The sequence below is a fragment of the Salmo trutta genome, chromosome 38, assembly GCF_901001165.1.
Source record: "Salmo trutta chromosome 38, fSalTru1.1, whole genome shotgun sequence".
In the NCBI taxonomy this organism is placed as follows: domain Eukaryota; kingdom Metazoa; phylum Chordata; class Actinopteri; order Salmoniformes; family Salmonidae; genus Salmo; species Salmo trutta.
This window is the reverse complement of record NC_042994.1, coordinates 10,571,339-10,590,892: the sequence shown is the minus strand read 5'-3', so window position 1 is coordinate 10,590,892 and position 19,554 is coordinate 10,571,339. Positions and strand designations below refer to the sequence as shown.

The window sequence follows — 19,554 nt, the reverse complement described above, 5'->3', positions numbered from 1 at the left end:
AAATGTGGAGCGAGTTCCAGGCGACACACCAAACAAAAAAGTACACTTGGTTTGACACTCAGAAAGGAAAGGACTACTTCTTAAACTCTTATGGCTAGGGGGCAGTATTTTCACGAGTGGATAAAAAACGTACCCGATTTAATCTGATTATTAGTCCTGCCCAGAAACTAGAATATGCATATAATCATTAGCTTTGGATAGAAAACACTCCAAAGTTTCTAAAACTGTTTGAATGGTGTCTGTGAGTATAACAGAACTCATTTGGCAGGCCAAAACATGAGAAGATTCTGTTCAGGAAGTACCCTGTCTGACCATTTCTTCCCCTTGTTGATTCTCTCTATCTATTACAAGGGATCTCTGCTGTTACGTGACACTTCCCACGTCTCCAATGGGCTCTCAGAGCCCAGGAAAAACCTGAATGACGTAATTCAAAGCCCTGGCTGAAACACACGAGCGCTTTTGCTAAGTGGTCTATCAGCAAACAAAAGGCTTAGGCGCGGGCACTGCCCGCTCCCGCCTTTCTGTTTTTCCCTCTGTTTACAGACACGCAGATTCCCGGTCGGAATATTAGCGCTTTTCTACGAGATAAATTGCATAAAAATTTATTTTAAACAGCGGTTGACATGCTTCGAAGTACGGTAATGGAATATTTAGAATTTTTACCATTCTGATAGTGTCTAGAACTCACGAACAAAACGTCGCTGATGGAACATAACGATGGATTATTTGGGACCAAACCTACATTTGTTATTGAAGTAGAAGTCCTGGGAGTGCATTCTGACGAAGAACAGGAAAGGTAAGACCATTTTTCTTATAGGAAATGTGATTTTGGTGAAGGCTAAACTGGGTGGGTGTCTAAATAGCTAGCCCGTGATGGCTGGGCTATGTACTTAGAATATTGCAAAATGTGCTTCATCCGAAAAGCTAAGCTAAGCTAATCGGACAGTGTGGTTAGACTAACGAGAGTCTTGTCTTTAAATAGCTGTAAAATAGTCATATGTTTGAAAAATGGAAGTTTTCGGATTTTAGAGGAATTTGTATTTCGCGCCACGCCCATCATTGGATATTGGAGCAGACGTTCCGCTAGCGGAACATCTAGATGTAAGAGGTTAATTTCTCAAAGGAAAAACATCAACCAATTTCTAAAGACTGTTGACATCTAGTGGAAGCCATAGGAACTGCAACCAGGTGCCTCATAAATCTAGTTCTCCATAGAAACCCAATAGAAAACAGTCAACTCAAAAAATATTTTTTCTGGATGGTTTGTCCTCGGGGTTTCGCCTGCCAAATAAGTTCTGTTATACTCACAGACATTATTTCAACAGTTTTAGAAAGTGTTTTCTATCCAAATCTACCAATTATATGCATATCATAGCTTCTGGGCCTGAGTAGCAGGCAGTTTACATTGAGCACGCTTTTCATCCGGACGTGAATATACCACACCCTATCCCAAAGAGGTTATTAATAAACGATAGTTTTGGCAAGTCAGTTAGGACATCTACTTTGTGCATGACACAAGTCATTTTTCCAATAATTGTTTACAGACAGATTATTTCACTTATAATTCACTGTATCACAATTCCAGTGGGTCAGAAGTTTACCTACACAAAGTTGACCCTGCCTTTAAACAGCTTGGAAAATTTAAGAAAATGATGTCATGGCTTTAGAAGCTTCTGATAGGCTAATTGACTTCATTTGAGTCAATTGGAGGTGTAACTGTGGATGTATTTCAAAGCCTACCTTCAAACGCAGTGCCTCGTTGCTTGGCATCATGGGAAAATAAAAAGACATCAGCCAAGACTTCAGAAAAAAATTGTAGACCTCCACAAGTCTTGTTCATCCTTGGGAGCAATTTCCAAACACCTGAAGGTACCATGTTCATCTGTACAAACAATAGTACGCAAGTATAAACACCATGGGACCACGCAGCCGTCATACCGCTCAGGAAGGAGACGCATTCTTTGGTGCGAAAAGTGCATATCAATCCCAGAACAATAGCAATGGACCTTGTGAAGATGCTGGAGGAAACAGGTACAAAAGTATCTATATCCACAGTTAAACAAGTCCTATATCGACATAACCTGAAAGGCCGCTCAGCAAGGAAGAAGCCACTGCTCCAAAACCGCCATAAAAAGGCCAGACTACAGTTTGCAACTGCACATGGGGACAAAGATCGTACTTTTTGGAGAAATGTCCTCTGGTCTGATGAAACAAAAATAGAACTCTTTGGCCATAATTACCATTGTTATGTTTGGAGGAAAAAGGGGGAGGTTTGCAAGCTGAAGAACACCATCCCAACCGTGAAGCACGGGGGTGGCAGCATCATGTTGTGGGTGGGTGCTTTGCTTCAGGAGGGGTTGGTGCATTTCACAAAATAGATGGCATCATGAGGCAGGAAAATGATGTGGATGTATTGAAGAAACATCTCAAGACATCAGTCAGGAAGTTGAAGCTTGGTCGCAAATGGGTCTCCAAATGGACAATGACCCCAAGCATACTTCCAAAGTTGTGGCAAAATGGCTTTAAGGTCAACAAAGTCAAGGTATTGGAGTGGCCATCACAAAGCCCTGACCTCAATCCTATAGAAAATTTGTGGGCAGAACTGAAAAGCATGTGCAAGCAAGGAGGTCTAAAAACCTGACTCAGTTACACTAGCTCTGTCAGGATTAATGGGCCAAAATTCACCCAACTTATTGTGGGAAGCTTGTGGAAGGTTACCTGAAAAATTTGTCCCAAGTTAAACAATTTCAAGGCAATGTTACCAAATAGTAATTGAGTGTATGTAAACTTCTGACCCGCTGGGAATGTGATGAAAGAAATAAAAGCTGAAATAAATCATTCTCTCTACTATTATTCTGACATTTCACATTCTTACTATTCTTTACTAGGATTAAATGTCAGGAATTGTGAAAAACTGAGTTTAAATGTATTTGGCTAAGGTGTATGTAAACTTCTGACTTCAACTGTACATCAGTACAATATACCATCTTATTAACATAGTATCCAACCTGGAATATACATATCAACATATCATATCCATTCATGGATAGAGAGATTGTGCATACTGTGTGACAGATCTTGACTAAAACCCTGGGGGTATGTCAACAAGTTGGTTTACAACACTGAATATGTTGGTCTTAAAGTGTACAGAAAACTATATCCCTGTGGGTTCGGGGTAATATTGTCAAAAGAAAAAAAATATATATAGACAATTTTTTTTAAAGTAAACAGAATACCAGCTAATTAGGCCCCAGAAATAGGCATCCCAAAACCCAGAACATTACTATGCATGTTTGGTATTTATACTAACATTTCCTTGCCTGGGACATTGCTCTCAAATGACACGTTTTGATCCTCAATGGAGAAAGATTTTTTGGGGGATATCCAAGAATTTGACAGATGTCTTGAAAATCCAGGTTCGCAGTAACATTTTACTTTCATATCTGGAATAGGCATGGATTGTGAAATATTTCCAAAATATGAAACGACAACAGCTAATCCTACAGAGAGAAGGCATGTTGTCACGATGATCCCTCCGGAGTTTGACAGATTCAGGTTTTTGAACATCTAGGAAGATGAATCATGTTTAGATATTATATTTCTATATTTGACTAACTTGTTTTTTCTCAGGAATATAATAGATATGTAGTGTGCAGAGGTGTAGTAGCGTGCAATGCATTCCTTATAGATTAAAAACACAGAGAAGCATTGGGTGCGAGCAGTGTTCACTACATGGTTACGGAATTGGATCTTGAACACTCAAGACTCTAGAGTGCATCCACCTACTACAGTATCTGAATATCTGAGATGATACCTGAAACATTAGCGAGAGTGAGGAATACAGAATTGCACTTTAGCATGCAGTCAGAAAAAAACATGACAACTCTTTCTCTCTCTCTCTCGTGATTACAATTTAGTGAAAGAAATACTGAAGAAAATGAAGAGTTTTATATGAATGCCCTAAAGTGTGTGCTTAACGTGTCTAATTTCTGGGAGTTTCACAGTCAGACAAAGCCGTGGCTAGGATCCCTGTGTTTTCTATTTGTTTACTGTTCTGGGCTCTCTGTTGCCGTAGCAGATCGTAATTATTATTTGTATATGCGTGTTTGGGGATTTTGATCGGTGTTCATCGTTTTTTTTTTTCTCCCCTTGTCAAGGACAATCACCAGATAGCGGGAAACACAACAAGCCGTTTTCTGGCAGCAAAGACACTCAGTGTGTGCGTTTTTTCTGTGTGTGTGTATTTATGTCTGTGTTTCTGTGTGTGTGTGTGTTTGCGTGTGAAAGAGAAACTCTAAGCACTTAAGTCTTTGCAGAAACACAGCTGTTATTGATCCGCACCCTGAGCTCAAACCTCTCTTTGCATTTCTAATACCCCCTAAAATTCTGCCAACCAGACTTAGCATAACATTTGCAAACTCCCTCAAACTGGCCTTCAATGCACTTTGAAAGTTTTACTTATTTGAAAGGGAGCACTTAATTCAAACCTCACCAGGCCTACCACCGCAAACGTTTTTCTGAAGCCCAATGACTTACTTCAATGTGGGAACTTCAGCATCATGCATCCATAAACAGAGCTGCCGCCTCAACCTGCCACAGCCACAGAAATCCAAACACCTCACAAGCTAAAAGTCAGTCTTCCATCTTCTCTCCCTCACACAACTCTCTCCCCTTTGTTAGTCCTCAAATATCTTAATTTCTAAACGTCTGTCTTTTCCTTCTATTGCTCGGCATGGTAATATTTACAGTAGGAGTCTACCCAAGGGCCTAATTGGCAAGCTCGGTAATGTAGCATATGCACTTTCCAGCGGGGAGACCATCTGACATGGACGCACGCTGATGGCCACCCACATTAGGCTCCATATGTGGCAGACCGAAGGGTCCGCATGCACACTGTCCTTCAGCTAATGATGCCAGCTACACAGCCAGCCTGCTCTGCTTTTGCAACTCTGCTTACTTTGCTTTTAAAGGACTTTATCTGTCCAGGTTATTGGTTGTTTGAGCGAGGGCGAGGTGATAGAGAACCTGGCTCTAGTACACAGAAACAGGCAGAGGTGGAGGCATAGGCATGGAGTACAGAGATACATTGGTACAAGGGCACCTGCTCTGACCACAGACATAGAAAAACTGAATTTAGAGGTTTGGTAGAATTTAGGAGAGAGAGAGAGAGAGGAGGGACGGAGATAGGAGAGAGAGAAGCCTTGTGGAGGTGGGTGCGTGTGTGCGTGTGTGTGTGCGTGTGCGTGTGCGTGTGTGTGTGTGTGTGTGTGTGTGTGTGTGTGTGTGTGTGTGTGTGTGTGTGTGTGTGTGTGTGTGTGTGTGTGTGTGTGTGTGTGTGTGTACGCGCCTGTGTGCGAATTCCCCCTCCAGCTGGCCAGCGAAATGGACTGGGTCATTAGCATGCATTGGTCTCATCTGCACATGTAAGGTTATTCATCCCCTTGGGTAAATCTCTCCTCACCGGAGTATCTACCACTCAGATGCTTAGAGGAGACACCGGGCTGCATTGTGAACAAGCTCTTAATTTAAAGGAGTTTTGTGTTGATGGTTTCTTCTCTCTAACCTAAACTCCTCCACAGGTCGACCCAAAGCAGCCGTGTGTGTGTGGTGTGTGTGTGTGTGTGTGAGAAAGTGTGCTTGCATTGGTTCGGTGCGTTCCGAGGCCGCAGATGTTGCCTCATACATAATACAGCGTGATCAAAGGGGCCTGCCTCACAATGTAATTCCCCGCTGCAGAGGTGCATCTGTTCTGGCATTGTAACTCACTCGCGGGGCCCCCACGCTGGCGGAACTCACTTCACAAAGTCACACAAGTTCCACGGTGGTGACTCCTCCGCCACGTCTGCCTCCACAACATGCAGCGGGAGGTAGACTCAAAGGTATCCGAGGGACAGGGAAACAGTTGGATGTTGCCATGACGCAGCGTGCAGCCAAGGAACATTGTGTAGCCGGTCTTGGAGACGGCATGTACAAATTGTTATTAGGCTCCGGTTGTTTTGTTTTTGCTGTACACTATGGACTTGGGAGTTTTTTCCCCTGAATATGCAGTTCCCCGAAGTTCCTCTTAGAAGTTTCAGACCACCTATGGGTGTTTGTGTTTGGAGGGGGGAAAAATAAGCTATATAGATGATGCTAAGGTCATCTGGATGACATGAGGCTGATAAAGATAGACATAATACTGCTGCTGGATCTGTTCGACTTGTCCATGTTGTTACTGACCTCTGTGTTGTATGACATCCACACGCATTTGAACAATCCCGAAACTGTCAAACCCATGACATCATACTCCAGGCGATTCCACACAGTTAGCAACATGCTAACAGACAGCAAACATTGAGTGAAACATCAGTGGTCTATAGTACCATGTCAAAGTAGACTGGTAAACTACAGGTGTGCTTGGTGAGTAGCTCCATCGCCACAAATTGCAATGAATTTCAAATATACCTCTAGTCATAAAGTAAATAGATTGCGAGTGCTTCTGTAGTTCCGTGCTTCTGTAGTTCCGTGCTTCTGTAGTTCCGTGCTTCTGTAGTTCTCGTTCTGCTTCGGGCGGAATGCAATTTATCTGCCTTTTCATTTTCCCTGAAGACTTGGATCGACCCAGATTTTCCTTCTAAATCCCATGCACTTTAGGGTGTTACAGTTATAAAGAATATTTACAGTGCCACGTTTAGATTGAATAGGAAATGATTAAGTAATGAGCTCTAAATAATTAGTCATCACACGCTGTTCGTCTGATGTATCTTTTAGTTCCTTTCGCTGACAGTTCAGCTGAGCTTGCTAGTTAGTAGTCAGATCCCCTGAACAAGCTAGGTGGAGGACAGATTTGTTTAATGTATTCTCTATCAGGTAGACCGTGAATTTCCCAAAGACGGAACTATGCCTTTCATGTGTGGCTACAGAGGCTACATATCAAACATTTAATAGCTTCCTTTCTCTGTTCCTTCTGTTTTCTATTTTGAAAAGGATGTGATAGGTGATTTTAGAAAGTATGGAACAAGCATCTTGTATTACACAAGTGATCATGAAATAAAGGGACACCATTTGAACATGGGAAAGGAAAGAGGGATACCTAGTCAGTTGTACTACTGAATGCATTCAACGGAAATGTCTTCCGCATTTAACCCAACCCCTCAATCAGAGAGGTGCGGGGGGCTGCCTTAATCGACATCCACGTCATCGGCGCACGGGGAACAGTGGGTGAACTGCCTTGCTCAGGGGCAGAACGACAGATTTGTACCTTGTCAGCTTGGGGATTCGATTCAGCAACCTTTCAGGGATGTTACAGGCCAAATTGTTGATGCCCTGTGGCTTATAACTCCAATAACAGATCATTTCCTTGGATTTCGCTTACTGTAGAAGAAACACGGTCTCCTTGACTCCTAACAATGTAATTCAGGACGAATCATCAAATGTTTTGAAATGCTATGTGAAATGAGATTACGCCTATGTTTAAGATTAATTGTGTGTTGAAACGTGCATTTATTGTAGGCTCTGTATTAAAGTGTATTAATAAGGATTTTTCCTCATGTCTTGCAGGTGATTCTCATGCTGACCAAGTTGTTTGACTTCAACCTGAACAGTGTCACAGAGAGCTCATTGTGGAGGTAAGCACATCATGCAATGACAAAGTAAGTCTTCTGTGTGCATTTCTGTGTAAAGTCTTCAGTGACTGCCTTTATATCGGATTTTAGCAGCAACAAGGTTGTGTTTCATGTTCTGTCTCCTTTGTATACCACAAACATTATACATGCATATAATAAGTATAAGTGCATCACCATATAAGTACATCATTATAAGAGGTTGACATATCGAAGGCTTACACAAAATCACCTTGAATATTTAAATGGTGCAACTTGCCCTCTCCTCATTGAGGAGACTTTTCGCCCGAAAAACGTGCACCTGTCGCCAGAACCTTCCAGCTGACCGACCAGATGTTTAATTCATCCCAAAGCAGACAGGCATTAGTGTGAATATGAGTCACAGCTACTCACGGACAGCCAATGTGTTGTCCAAGTGCACTTACTTTGACTGGCCTTGAGTGCAGCTCAAGCGAGTCTCGTTGCACTTTCAGCTCAAGGGGCTCCTCCGCATTACTGAAAACTGAATTCATACATAATCCACTCCCTCGGCTATAGTTGTAATATCTTGTATTTGTAGGTCTACAGGTTGTGTTCTTGCTACCTTGCTATTCGGTGCCCGATAGGTTATTTATACAGTGTGACATTCTGTGATTCTGTTCAGAGTCACGTACAAGTATGTTTGAGACTTTGCTGAAAATGTAAAGTGTTTGACTGTCCATTGGAAACCCCACAGTTAGAGGATTTTAAATGTTCTTCTATAGACTCCTTTCAGCGGAGCACGTTTTATGACGTCTCGCCTTATTTTACCCCGGTCTTTCGTAAAAAAAAAGAGACGAATTGAATGCCAAGTGGAACAAATGTAAGAGCAATCATTAAAGTTGATTGAATGCGGTTTTGGCATTTAAGAGACTTCGGAACAGTAGGCCTGTCAAATCTGTACAAATCTCAGCGGTGCGGGTCTGCTGGAACATTGCGGCCCTCATTTGAGAAAGAGGAAAACAGACCTCAGGACTTTCCAGTGATTTCAGCGGCCTTGCCCACAACAGATCCGTGGGTCACCCCAAGGCCTATCTCCCAACCATAGCAGTGGTAAATGTAGCATTATATGACTCTCTACTTAAGTCCTAACCACTAGCCTTTAGTGGCTTAAGTCGTGGATGGCTCAAACGCGAACGGCCGTCATACCTCATTACCCTGTTAATGGTGCGTCTAACATCGAGAGAGAGAGACTGTCCTGGTAGTTTAAGAATGGTAGACAGCCATCAAACCTGGGGCAGAAATGGGAGGGAGGGTACAAGCCCAACCTGCTGCTCTAAAAGCTGAGTGGCGAGAGAGAAATACTATCGGAGTGCACCGAGGCAATTCATACATTCATTTGGAATACTTAGCAAAGCTGCCATCCGTTGGACGTTTCAAGCTGTTTATTGTTTACGTTGCACCCCGCTAATGCAATTAGCGACCTCTCGCTAACCATCTCCAGATACTCATTGATTAATCAAACTCCAATAGGGAAAACAACAGGGCTTCGGGCTGCTGCTGTCACAGTACAGTAGATATATGGGGGGAAATCTAATTGGGATTGTACTGGGGGTACTCTAAGTCTCCTCCCAAAATAAAGTGGTTGTCTTTGAAAAGAACCCAACAAGGCAATATCACATTAGTCCGGTATGAATAAAAGAGCTTGAAATTAAACCCTCAACTAAAACAGAGGAGTAACTAGGTATATGATGTGAGGAGTAGCTAGGTATATGATATGAGGAGTAGCTAGGTATATGATGTGAGGAGTAGCTAGGTATATGATGTGAGGAGTAGCTAGGTATATGTTGTGAGGAGTAGCTAGGTATATGATGTGAGGAGTAGCTAGGTATATGTTGTGAGGAGTAGCTAGGTATATGATGTGAGGAGTAGCTAGGTATATGATGTGAGGAGTAGCTAGGTATATGATGTGAGGAGTAGCTAGGTATATGTTGTGAGGAGTAGCTAGGTATATGATGTGAGGAGTAGCTAGGTATGTGATGTGAGGAGTAGCTAGGTATATGATGTGAGGAGTAGCTAGGTATATGTTGTGAGGAGTAGCTAGGTATATGATGTGAGGAGTAGCTAGGTATATGATGTGAGGAGTAGCTAGGTATATGATGTGAGGAGTAGCTAGGTATATGATGTGAGGAGTAGCTAGGTATATGATGTGAGGTAGCTAGGTATATGATGTGAGGAGTAGCTAGGTATATGATGTGAGGAGTAGCTAGGTATATGATGTGAGGAGTAGCTAGGTATATGATGTGAGGAGTAGCAGTAGGTATATTGTATGTGAGGAGTAGCTAGGTATATGATGTCAGGAGTAGCTAGGTATATGTTGTGAGGAGTAGCTAGGTATATGATGTGAGGAGTAGCTAGGTATATGATGTGAGGAGTAGCTAGGTATATGATGTGAGGAGTAGCTAGGTATATGATGTGAGGAGTAGCTAGGTATATGATGTGAGGAGTAGCTAGGTATATGTTGTGAGGAGTAGCTAGGTATATGATGTGAGGAGTAGCTAGGTATATGTTGTGAGGAGTAGCTAGGTATATGATGTGAGGAGTAGCTAGGTATATGATGTGAGGAGTAGCTAGGTATATGATGTGAGGAGTAGCTAGGTATATGTGGTGAGGAGTGAGCTAGGTATATGATGTGAGGAGTAGCTAGGTATATGTGAGGTACTAGGTATATGATGTGAGGAGTAGCTAGGTATATGTTGTGAGGAGTAGCTAGGTATATGATGTGAGGAGTAGCTAGGTATATGATGTGAGGAGTAGCTAGGTATATGATGTGAGGAGTAGCTAGGTATATGATGTGAGGAGTAGCTAGGTATATGATGTGAGGAGTAGCTAGGTATATGATGTGAGGAGTAGCTAGGTATATGATGTGAGGAGTAGCTAGGTGTATGATGTGGAGGAGTAGCTAGGTATATGATTGTGGGAGTAGCTAGGTATATGATGTGAGGAGTAGCTAGGTATATGATGTGAGGAGTAGCTAGGTATATGTGTGAGGAGTAGCTAGGTATATGATTGTGAGGAGTAGCTAGGTATATGATGTGAGGAGTAGCTAGGTATATGATGTGAGGAGTAGCTAGGTATATGATGTGAGGAGTAGCTAGGTATATGATGTGAGGAGTAGCTAGGTTATGATGTGAGGAGTAGCTAGGATATGATGTGAGGAGTAGCTAGGTATATGATGTGAGGAGTAGCTAGGTATATGATGTGAGGAGTAGCTAGGTATATGATGTGAGGAGTAGCTAGGTATATGATGTGAGGAGTAGCTAGGTATATGATGTGAGGAGTAGCTAGGTATATGATGTGAGGAGTAGCTAGGTATATGATGTGAGGAGTAGCTAGGTATATGATGTGAGGAGTAGCTAGGTATATGATGTGAGGAGTAGCTAGGTATATGATGTGAGGAGTAGCTAGGTATATGATGTGAGGAGTAGCTAGGTATATGATGTGAGGAGTAGCTAGGTATATGATGTGAGGAGTAGCTAGGTATATGATGTGAGGAGTAGCTAGGTATATGATGTGAGGAGTAGCTAGGTATATGATGTGAGGAGTAGCTAGGTATATGATGTGAGGAGTAGCTAGGTATATGATGTGAGGAGTAGCTAGGTATATGATGTGAGGAGTAGCTAGGTATATGATGTGAGGAGTAGCTAGGTATATGTGTGAGGAGTAGCTAGGTATATGATGTGAGGAGTAGCTAGGTATATGATGTGAGGAGTAGCTAGGTATATGATGTGAGGAGTAGCTAGGTATATGATGTGAGGAGTAGCTAGGTATGATGTGAGGAGTAGCTACGGTATATGATGTGAGGAGTAGCTAGGTATATGATGTGAGGAGTAGCTAGGTATATGATGTGAGGAGTAGCTAGGTATATGATGTGAGGAGTAGCTAGGTATATGATGTGAGGAGTAGCTAGGTATATGATGTGAGGAGTAGCTAGGTATATGATGTGAGGGAGTAGCTAGGTATATGGTGTGAGGGGTAGCTAGGTATATGATGTGAGAGTAGCTAGGTATATGATGTGAGGAGTAGCTAGGTATATGATGGAGGAGTAGCTAGGTATATGGATGTGAGGAGTAGCTAGGTATTATGATGTGAGGAGTAGCTAGGTATATGATGTGAGGAGTAGCTAGGTATATGACTGTGAGGAGTAGCTAGGTATATGATGTGAGGAGTAGCTAGGTATATGATGTGAGGAGTAGCTAGGTATATGATGTGAGGAGTAGCTAGGTATATGATGTGAGGAGTAGCTAGGTATATGATGTGAGGAGTAGCTAGGTATATGATGTGAGGAGTAGCTAGGTATATGATATGAGGAGTAGCTAGGTATATGATGTGAGGAGTAGCTAGGTATATGATGTGAGGAGTAGCTAGGTATATGATGTGAGGAGTAGCTAGGTATATGATGTGAGGAGTAGCTAGGTATATGATGTGAGGAGTAGCTAGGTATATGATGTGAGGAGTAGCTAGGTATATGATGTGAGGAGTAGCTAGGTATATGATGTGAGGAGTAGCTAGGTATATGATGTGAGGAGTAGCTAGGTATATGTTGTGAGGAGTAGCTAGGTGTATGATGTGAGGAGTAGCTAGGTATATGATGTGAGGAGTAGCTAGGTATATGATGTGAGGAGTAGCTAGGTATATGATGTGAGGAGTAGCTAGGTATATGATGTGAGGAGTAGCTAGGTATATGATATGAGGAGTAGCTAGGTATATGATGTGAGGAGTAACTAGGTATATGATGTGAGGAGTAGCTAGGTATATGATGTGAGGAGTAGCTAGGTATATGATGTGAGGAGTAGCTAGGTATATGATGTGAGGAGTAGCTAGGTATATGATGTGAGGAGTAGCTAGGTATATGATGTGAGGAGTAGCTAGGTATATGATGTGAGGAGTAGCTAGGTATATGATGTGAGGAGTAGCTAGGTATATGATGTGAGGAGTAGCTAGGTATATGATGTGAGGAGTAGCTAGGTATATGTTGTGAGGAGTAGCTAGGTATATGATGTGAGGAGTAGCTAGGTATATGTTGTGAGGAGTAGCTAGGTATGTGATGTGAGGAGTAGCTAGGTATATGATGTGAGGAGTAGCTAAGTATATGATGTGAGGAGTAGCTAGGTATATGATGTGAGGAGTAGCTAGGTATATGATGTGAGGAGTAGCTAGGTATATGATGTGAGGAGTAGCTAGGTATATGATGTGAGGAGTAACTAGGTATATGATGTGAGGAGTAGCTAGGTATATGTTGTGAGGAGTAGCTAGGTATATGATGTGAGGAGTAGCTAAGTATATGATGTGAGGAGTAGCTAGGTATATGATGTGAGGAGTAGCTAGGTATATGATGTGAGGAGTAGCTAGGTATATGATGTGAGGAGTAGCTAGGTATATGATGTGAGGAGTAGCTAGGTATATGATGTGAGGAGTAACTAGGTATGTGATGTGAGGAGTAGCTAGGTATATGATGTGAGGAGTAACTAGGTATATGATGTGAGGAGTAGCTAAGTATATGATGTGAGGAGTAACTAGGTATGTGATGTGAGGAGTAGCTAGGTATATGATGTGAGGAGTAGCTAGGTATATGATGTGAGGAGTAGCTAGGTATATGATGTGAGGAGTAGCTAGGTATATGATGTGAGGAGTAGCTAGGTATATGATGTGAGGAGTAGCTAGGTATATGATGTGAGGAGTAGCTAGGTATATGATGTGAGGAGTAGCTATGTATATAATGTGAGGAGTAGCTATGTATATTATGTGTGGAGTAGCTAGGTATATGGAATAACTCAATCACCTGTAACACAATACACAATCCCCAGTGATCCAATTTCACAGTGAACCAGATCACCGTTATCAGACTCGCTTTACATTTGTATTCATTTAGCAGACCCTGGTACAGTATCCAGAGCAACTTACAGGAACAATTAGGGTTAAGTGCCTTGCTCAAGGTCACATCGGCCGGTTTTTCACCTAGTCGGCTCGGGGATTATTAACCGATTCTTAACCGCCAGGCTACCTCCCACCCTGTTATTCTTGTCTCTATATAATGTTTCATTAACTCGACCATGTTCCATCCAACACATGAACAATCCAGAGAATTGGCTGGCTGAAACCAGAGGTCATATGGAGAAGATAACAGCAGAAGGACAGGGGTAGAGCCACCATTTCACAACCTCATAACCAGCACTGCCTTTTCCGCAATCATTGTCCTTGAGCAACCAATGGGGGGGGGGGGGGGGGGGCGATTGTATTGGTTTCATTGGTTCATGTCGAGAGTTGCTGCATCACTAAAAGTAAGTCATTGGGCCTTAAATCACAGCAGGCGTATGATGGGGTTCTATGAGGAGCAGATCAATAGCCGGATGATGTCATTGTCCTGTGGTCCAAAGTGTCGATGGATCCACCCGTTGATAGATGTTACCGCTGGTATTCAGGAGTTCTCCGAGAGACGCCCATATTTAATCGACATGGAAACCATCCCATAATAAATCTGAAAAAGGGAAAATGAAAGTCACCAGGCTGGTGTCACAGGGCTGAGCTATTTGTGTGTTTCTGTGGGTTGTTTGTCAACTTCACTACAAAAACAAACTACTTAAAAATGGTAACGCTTCCATTTCAATAGATTTTCCAAAATCAGGATTTAACATTTCTTTAAGCACAGGATGAATGAAAACCCTCTATCGAAGTCAGTGATTGCTTTGTTTGTAGTAGTAACAGGCATTGTAGGGTGATGCATGCATGGTGTATTTTTGAAGCTTTGCCTGCTTTGAATGTGTGTGTTAGTTGTGTGTGTGTGTGTGTGTGTGTTTATGTGTGTATTTTAGCTGAACATGAAATAGCTCCTTGATTGAGCCTTGCTTCTCTATAAATAAAATGAACCTGGCAGGGGAGATAAGTTGTTCAAACTTCGAGACGTTCTGGAATGTTACATCTCAGACGGAACACAAATTTCACATTAGTACTCTGACCATCGCTTAAATATTTCAGCACAATCCCCTTTCATCCACCGTTAGCTTTGACTCAGCTGTTGGGATCCATATTGGGTTGTAGTTTTATGCAGACAGATATGGTGATACTTTGAAACCACAGAGTTGTGCTACCTAGACACGACCTCCAAAAAACTTCACACATTATTTTGCCTTTTCAGTATTCTTTCCAAAATCCACTCAAACATTGCTGTTACTTCCTTTAAAAAAGGAAGCTTTGTATGAATGACAATGCAGGAGGCCACATGAAAACTTTACATAAAGCTAGTCTAACTCTTGGTCATCTTTGACCAGCTATAAAACAGTCCACTTGAGACTATGCAGCCAGTCTTTCAACTTTACGTGAAGTTTTGCACTCCGTTGTGCCTTTTTCTCCTAAAAGAATGGACTGAAGGAGTAAATGACATGATTTGACTTAAAAAATCTTGTCCTGGACCATAACAGAGCAACTATTCCAGAAAAATTGCTATTCTTCCTGGTGATGCTGTTTTGAATTCTGTGCCGTTTTAAAAGAAGAGATGGGCATTGGTCAGATAGTTGGAGAACATACTGTATTTCAATGAATGTAAGTAGTTTGTTTAGACAGCCACATATAGCAGAATGTGAGGTACGGAATTTGCCAATTTAGAGATCTGTTTCAAACTGGTAGGAGACTATTTATATGTCAAGTGTCACAATTTCAAAAAATAAGTATTCTACTGCGCTAACAAGTGGCTAACAAGCACATACTTTACTGTGGAACTATTTAACTGACATTAAAATGGACAGTCATACAGATGTAGGATATTCATTTCACCAGTTTCTCACAACAGGAAAATCATCCTGCAGCAACAGAATATACACATTATACAAACTTTAGTAGCCTTTTAAAACCTTGATTACACTACCAGTTTGCATTTCCTGCAACAACATGGTGATCAAATGAAGATCCTACATCTGTATGATTAATATGAAAATCAAAGATGAAAATGGTTAACTATGTGCTGTAATGATATGCAGAGCCCCCTATTCTAACTATACTTTACATGTACTGATATATGGTGCTTAGGCTTATACAAAACATAAAGGTCAAACTTCCCACTTGAAGCACTACACCCTGGCTAGGTTATGGTTGATTATCCCTCCGCGTGTGTCGTCGTAGAACAGCGAACCACGAGGAGGTGGGACTTAATTGTGCATGCTTTTTTTCTCCTACTAAATGTTCTCTAGGGGATTTTTAATTACAACAAGTAATTCATCAAGTCTTCATCAAACACTCTGATTAAATTTCAGGTCAACCGACTACGGAACCACTTACCAGAAGCTCAACGAGAAAGTGGGGGCGAAAACAATCCTCAGCTACTTGTACGTCAGTCCCAACAACAAGAGAAAGGTAATGTGCATTTATGTGTTTTGAGGTGTTTTTAGTGTTGATATTTTGTCATATCTCATAGTTAACATTCTAGTTCTCTGTCTGCTTTCTGTCTGCTTTCTAAATGTCTCTCTGTGTGGGGTGTTTCTTACACTGTAAATGCTGACAAATGTCCTAACTCATATAAAACAGTCCACTTGACTCAAATTCGAACGATCTATCAGTATAACTTCTAAGTCATTTTGTAGTAGAAAAGTTGATTTACACATTGCGGTTCAGTTAGATACACTTACGAAGGCATGGCAATGGACTTGCAATGCTGATGTCAACTGCCAATATATAACGAACTGAAACATTTTGACGTTTGTACTGCCATGTCTGTTTGGTGCCTCTGTCATATTCAACAATATCCGCCACATCCATTAAGCCATGCTAATCTCCACCCAGAGAGTTAGCAGTTATCTTCTCAGAAAATACTTCCAATCGTTAATATTTATACCGACCCTATAATTTCTCTCTCTTTCCGGAACTAATGAATTATAGACCACAGAAAGAAAAAAGGAAGGAAGAATTCCAGTGTTTTAATCAAAGGATAGACAAGCTCTTCATATTTGCGACCATTGCCCACCCCCCCAACCCCTGCACCCCTAACCCCATCCAACCTCTTCTCCCACAACCCTCAAGAGGAGCCATCCTGACAATTTGAATCATTAGTCCCTTCATCCTTCCTTTCTCACATTCCTCCTTTTTAAGAAGACTCTAATCAGAACAGGTCATTTTCTCCTAGTTAATTCTTGTCTAATAATGAAGATGAATGCGCCCCCCCCCCCTCTCCAACCTCCACTCCCCACTCCACCTCTCCTCACCCCCGTGTACAGTCCAATGAGAAAGCTTCTGTCATAGACCAGGAAAGAGGTGTCAAGCTAATCGTGAGAGGACAGGAAAAACAGCAGTGAGCTTTATCATTGCTGTGGACTGTCACGTGGAATGTTAGCCTGTTTTGTTTGGAACACGAACACTTTGTATTACAAGAGGTAGGAGGTAAGCCTAGATAATCGTGCAAAATAAAAAAACATCAAAGACCAGGAAAATGTTGTCATGGTAACAGATGTTGATAGTGATACATGCAGGGAATACAGTATAGTGAGCTTTACCATTTCCATTAAATATAGTGTGGACTGTTGGCCTGTGGAATAGTGTGGACTGTTGGCCTGTGGAATAGTGTTGACTGTTGGCCTGTGGAATAGTGTTGACTGTTGGCCTGTGGAATAGTGTGGACTGTTGGCCTGTGGAATAGTGTGGACTGTTAGCCTGTGGAACGTTAGCCTGCACTGTTTTTAAAAGTTTTATTGACAAGAAGTGGAAGGTATAGGCCTTGATGTTGCTACAAAATAAAAACAAACAAACTACTGAGAGTCAAATAGCCTGTAATCTTACAAAGACCATACTGGGCCGTACCAAGTAATTCAACCTATCTCTGCAGCAAACCTTCTAGCTTATACACTGACTGTACAAAACATTAGGAACACTTTTCGTAATATTGATTTGCCCTCAGGACAGACTCAATTCGTCGGGGCAATGGACTCTACAAGGGGTTGAAAGTGTTCAAAAGGGATAATGTTTTGTACACTCAGTGTATGTCTCTCTGAACAAAACACAGACAGCTAGTGGGTTTCTAAAATGGCTACAGCATGCTACTGCAGAGCCACCCCTTTAACACAGAACTCAGGTGATATAAAAACGAGTAACTGGGTGCTAATGACACACACACACACACACACACACACACACACACACACACACACACACACACACACACACACACACACACACACACACACACACACACACACACAGAGCCTTTGGGAAGAGGGACCCAGGTTACCTTTGTCATCATCACTCTGGCTAGCTGTCACCCACACTGTTAGGGTAAGTCAACCTTCTGTTGCTGCAGGGGATGGTAGAGTAGAGAGCAGTGGAGGAGAGAGATGCATGGAGTCACTGGTGTACAAGGACCAGTGGAGACCAGTCAGAAACAATGGATCACTATTTTATCACTGAGATCAGAACACGGCATGCGTTCTGACCCATTCTGAGTATGAGAATGCTTATAAGGGAAACGCTTGCGAAGGCAAGTAACCGTACGATTAGTAGTTTCTAGTTTTATTAGTTGTATGTATGGGATACGCATGGTATACATCGTTCAACAAAACACTTACTGGCAGGTTCCTTCTGGACAGTGCAACCACAATAAAACTTTATAAAAAATAACAATAGAAACATAAAGTTAATGGTTCGGTAGAATATAATAAATATTTTAGCATAAGTATAATACAGGAAGCCACAATTTATAGTCCAATATTTACACATGTTTTGGGGAAGGGGGGTGGATGGGGGCAGTGTATAAATTGAGCAGTATAATAAGTGTTGTAGCAGCCGTTGTGATGTGTGTGTGTGTGTGTGTGTGTAGCATGAATGTATATGTGTGTTTGTCTGTGTTGGTGTGTGCATGTGTGCTAAGGTGCAGAGAATCAGAGCAGGTGGTCAGTCCAGTTGAAGAGTAACCACAAGCAAATAGCAGATAAACAGGTTTTAGTACAGAGAAATGTGTGAGAGAAATAACGTGTAATGATGGTAAATATTGACAAGCCCTCTGACATGCTTGCAGATATTTTTTTTGTACAAATGTTTGGCAGGGCGGCTAATGCTTCCGGAAAATGAAAGGAATTTGAGGGGAGGGTGATTGAGCGACGGACAGATTCAGACAAACAACCTCTCTGGTTCCCTCTCAGAAGCAGTGATTTTTTTGGAAGTAATAGCTGTGCTTTCTGTGAAAATTGCAGAACAAGCTCAATTTTGGTGCCTTCTGGTACATTCTAATGCCTTGATTCCATCCAAAATGCAACCCCTAAATTATAGAATACTTAATGACTTTTTACTCGCATTTTGGTCAAATTTGTTGTGATATTAAGTAGAAAGACATTACTTTACAATAAAATGACTGAAAATGATTGAAATTCAGTGTGTTAGTAGTTTTGGATATTGTCTAGGCCTTGTCCTGATCACAACTATTTTCTAAGTAAGAAAACCTTTTTAACATTAAACCTGTCTTCTCTTGAGATTGAAGTCACATCAAGTCAAGTCTTACTTCAACAGGTATGATTGAAGAATGAAGCAGGTGCTAAACATGGGCTTTGCTTAACAGAAAGCAGCAGTTGTCTGTTAACTTTAATTAAATCAGTAGGCCTATATCTATGTCTTTAATACTAGCATATAAGTATCATTATCAATCTGTTTTATTTGATCATATTGTGGACCTGAATGAGGCGCTCTCTCCACTTCTTATTGTTCCTGCAGTGAGAATTCAACATCTTCATTGAATATTTTCATCATTTATCTGCAGATAATCGCTAAAAAGCAGGAGTAGCCTACCAGTATGCAAATTATGGAGCCAAAACACGCATCTCTCTTATGGAGGAGATTCGGTTCCATTAACCTAACAGATCCATTCAAAAAGAGCCGTTCGTTCGCAAACAACCCATCACTAGGCTACGCTGACGAGCCACTTTAGCGGTCACTGGCAAGTCTTTTCATGGGCTTCGAATCCTAG

At 41.7% G+C, this 19,554-nt stretch overlaps 1 protein-coding gene across 3 annotated transcripts in view; it reads left to right on the top strand.

The window, feature by feature from the left end:
- The window catches only part of LOC115178059 (VPS10 domain-containing receptor SorCS1-like), a 167,059-nt gene that overhangs the window by 84,490 nt on the left and 63,015 nt on the right, over positions 1-19,554 (top strand). For all 3 annotated transcript variants that reach the window (XM_029739085.1, XM_029739086.1, XM_029739087.1), the window contains exons 2-3: positions 7,540-7,607; positions 15,866-15,965. In XM_029739085.1, the coding sequence (XP_029594945.1) occupies positions 7,540-7,607; positions 15,866-15,965 (168 nt within the window). The remainder of the gene's footprint in view (positions 1-7,539; positions 7,608-15,865; positions 15,966-19,554) is intronic.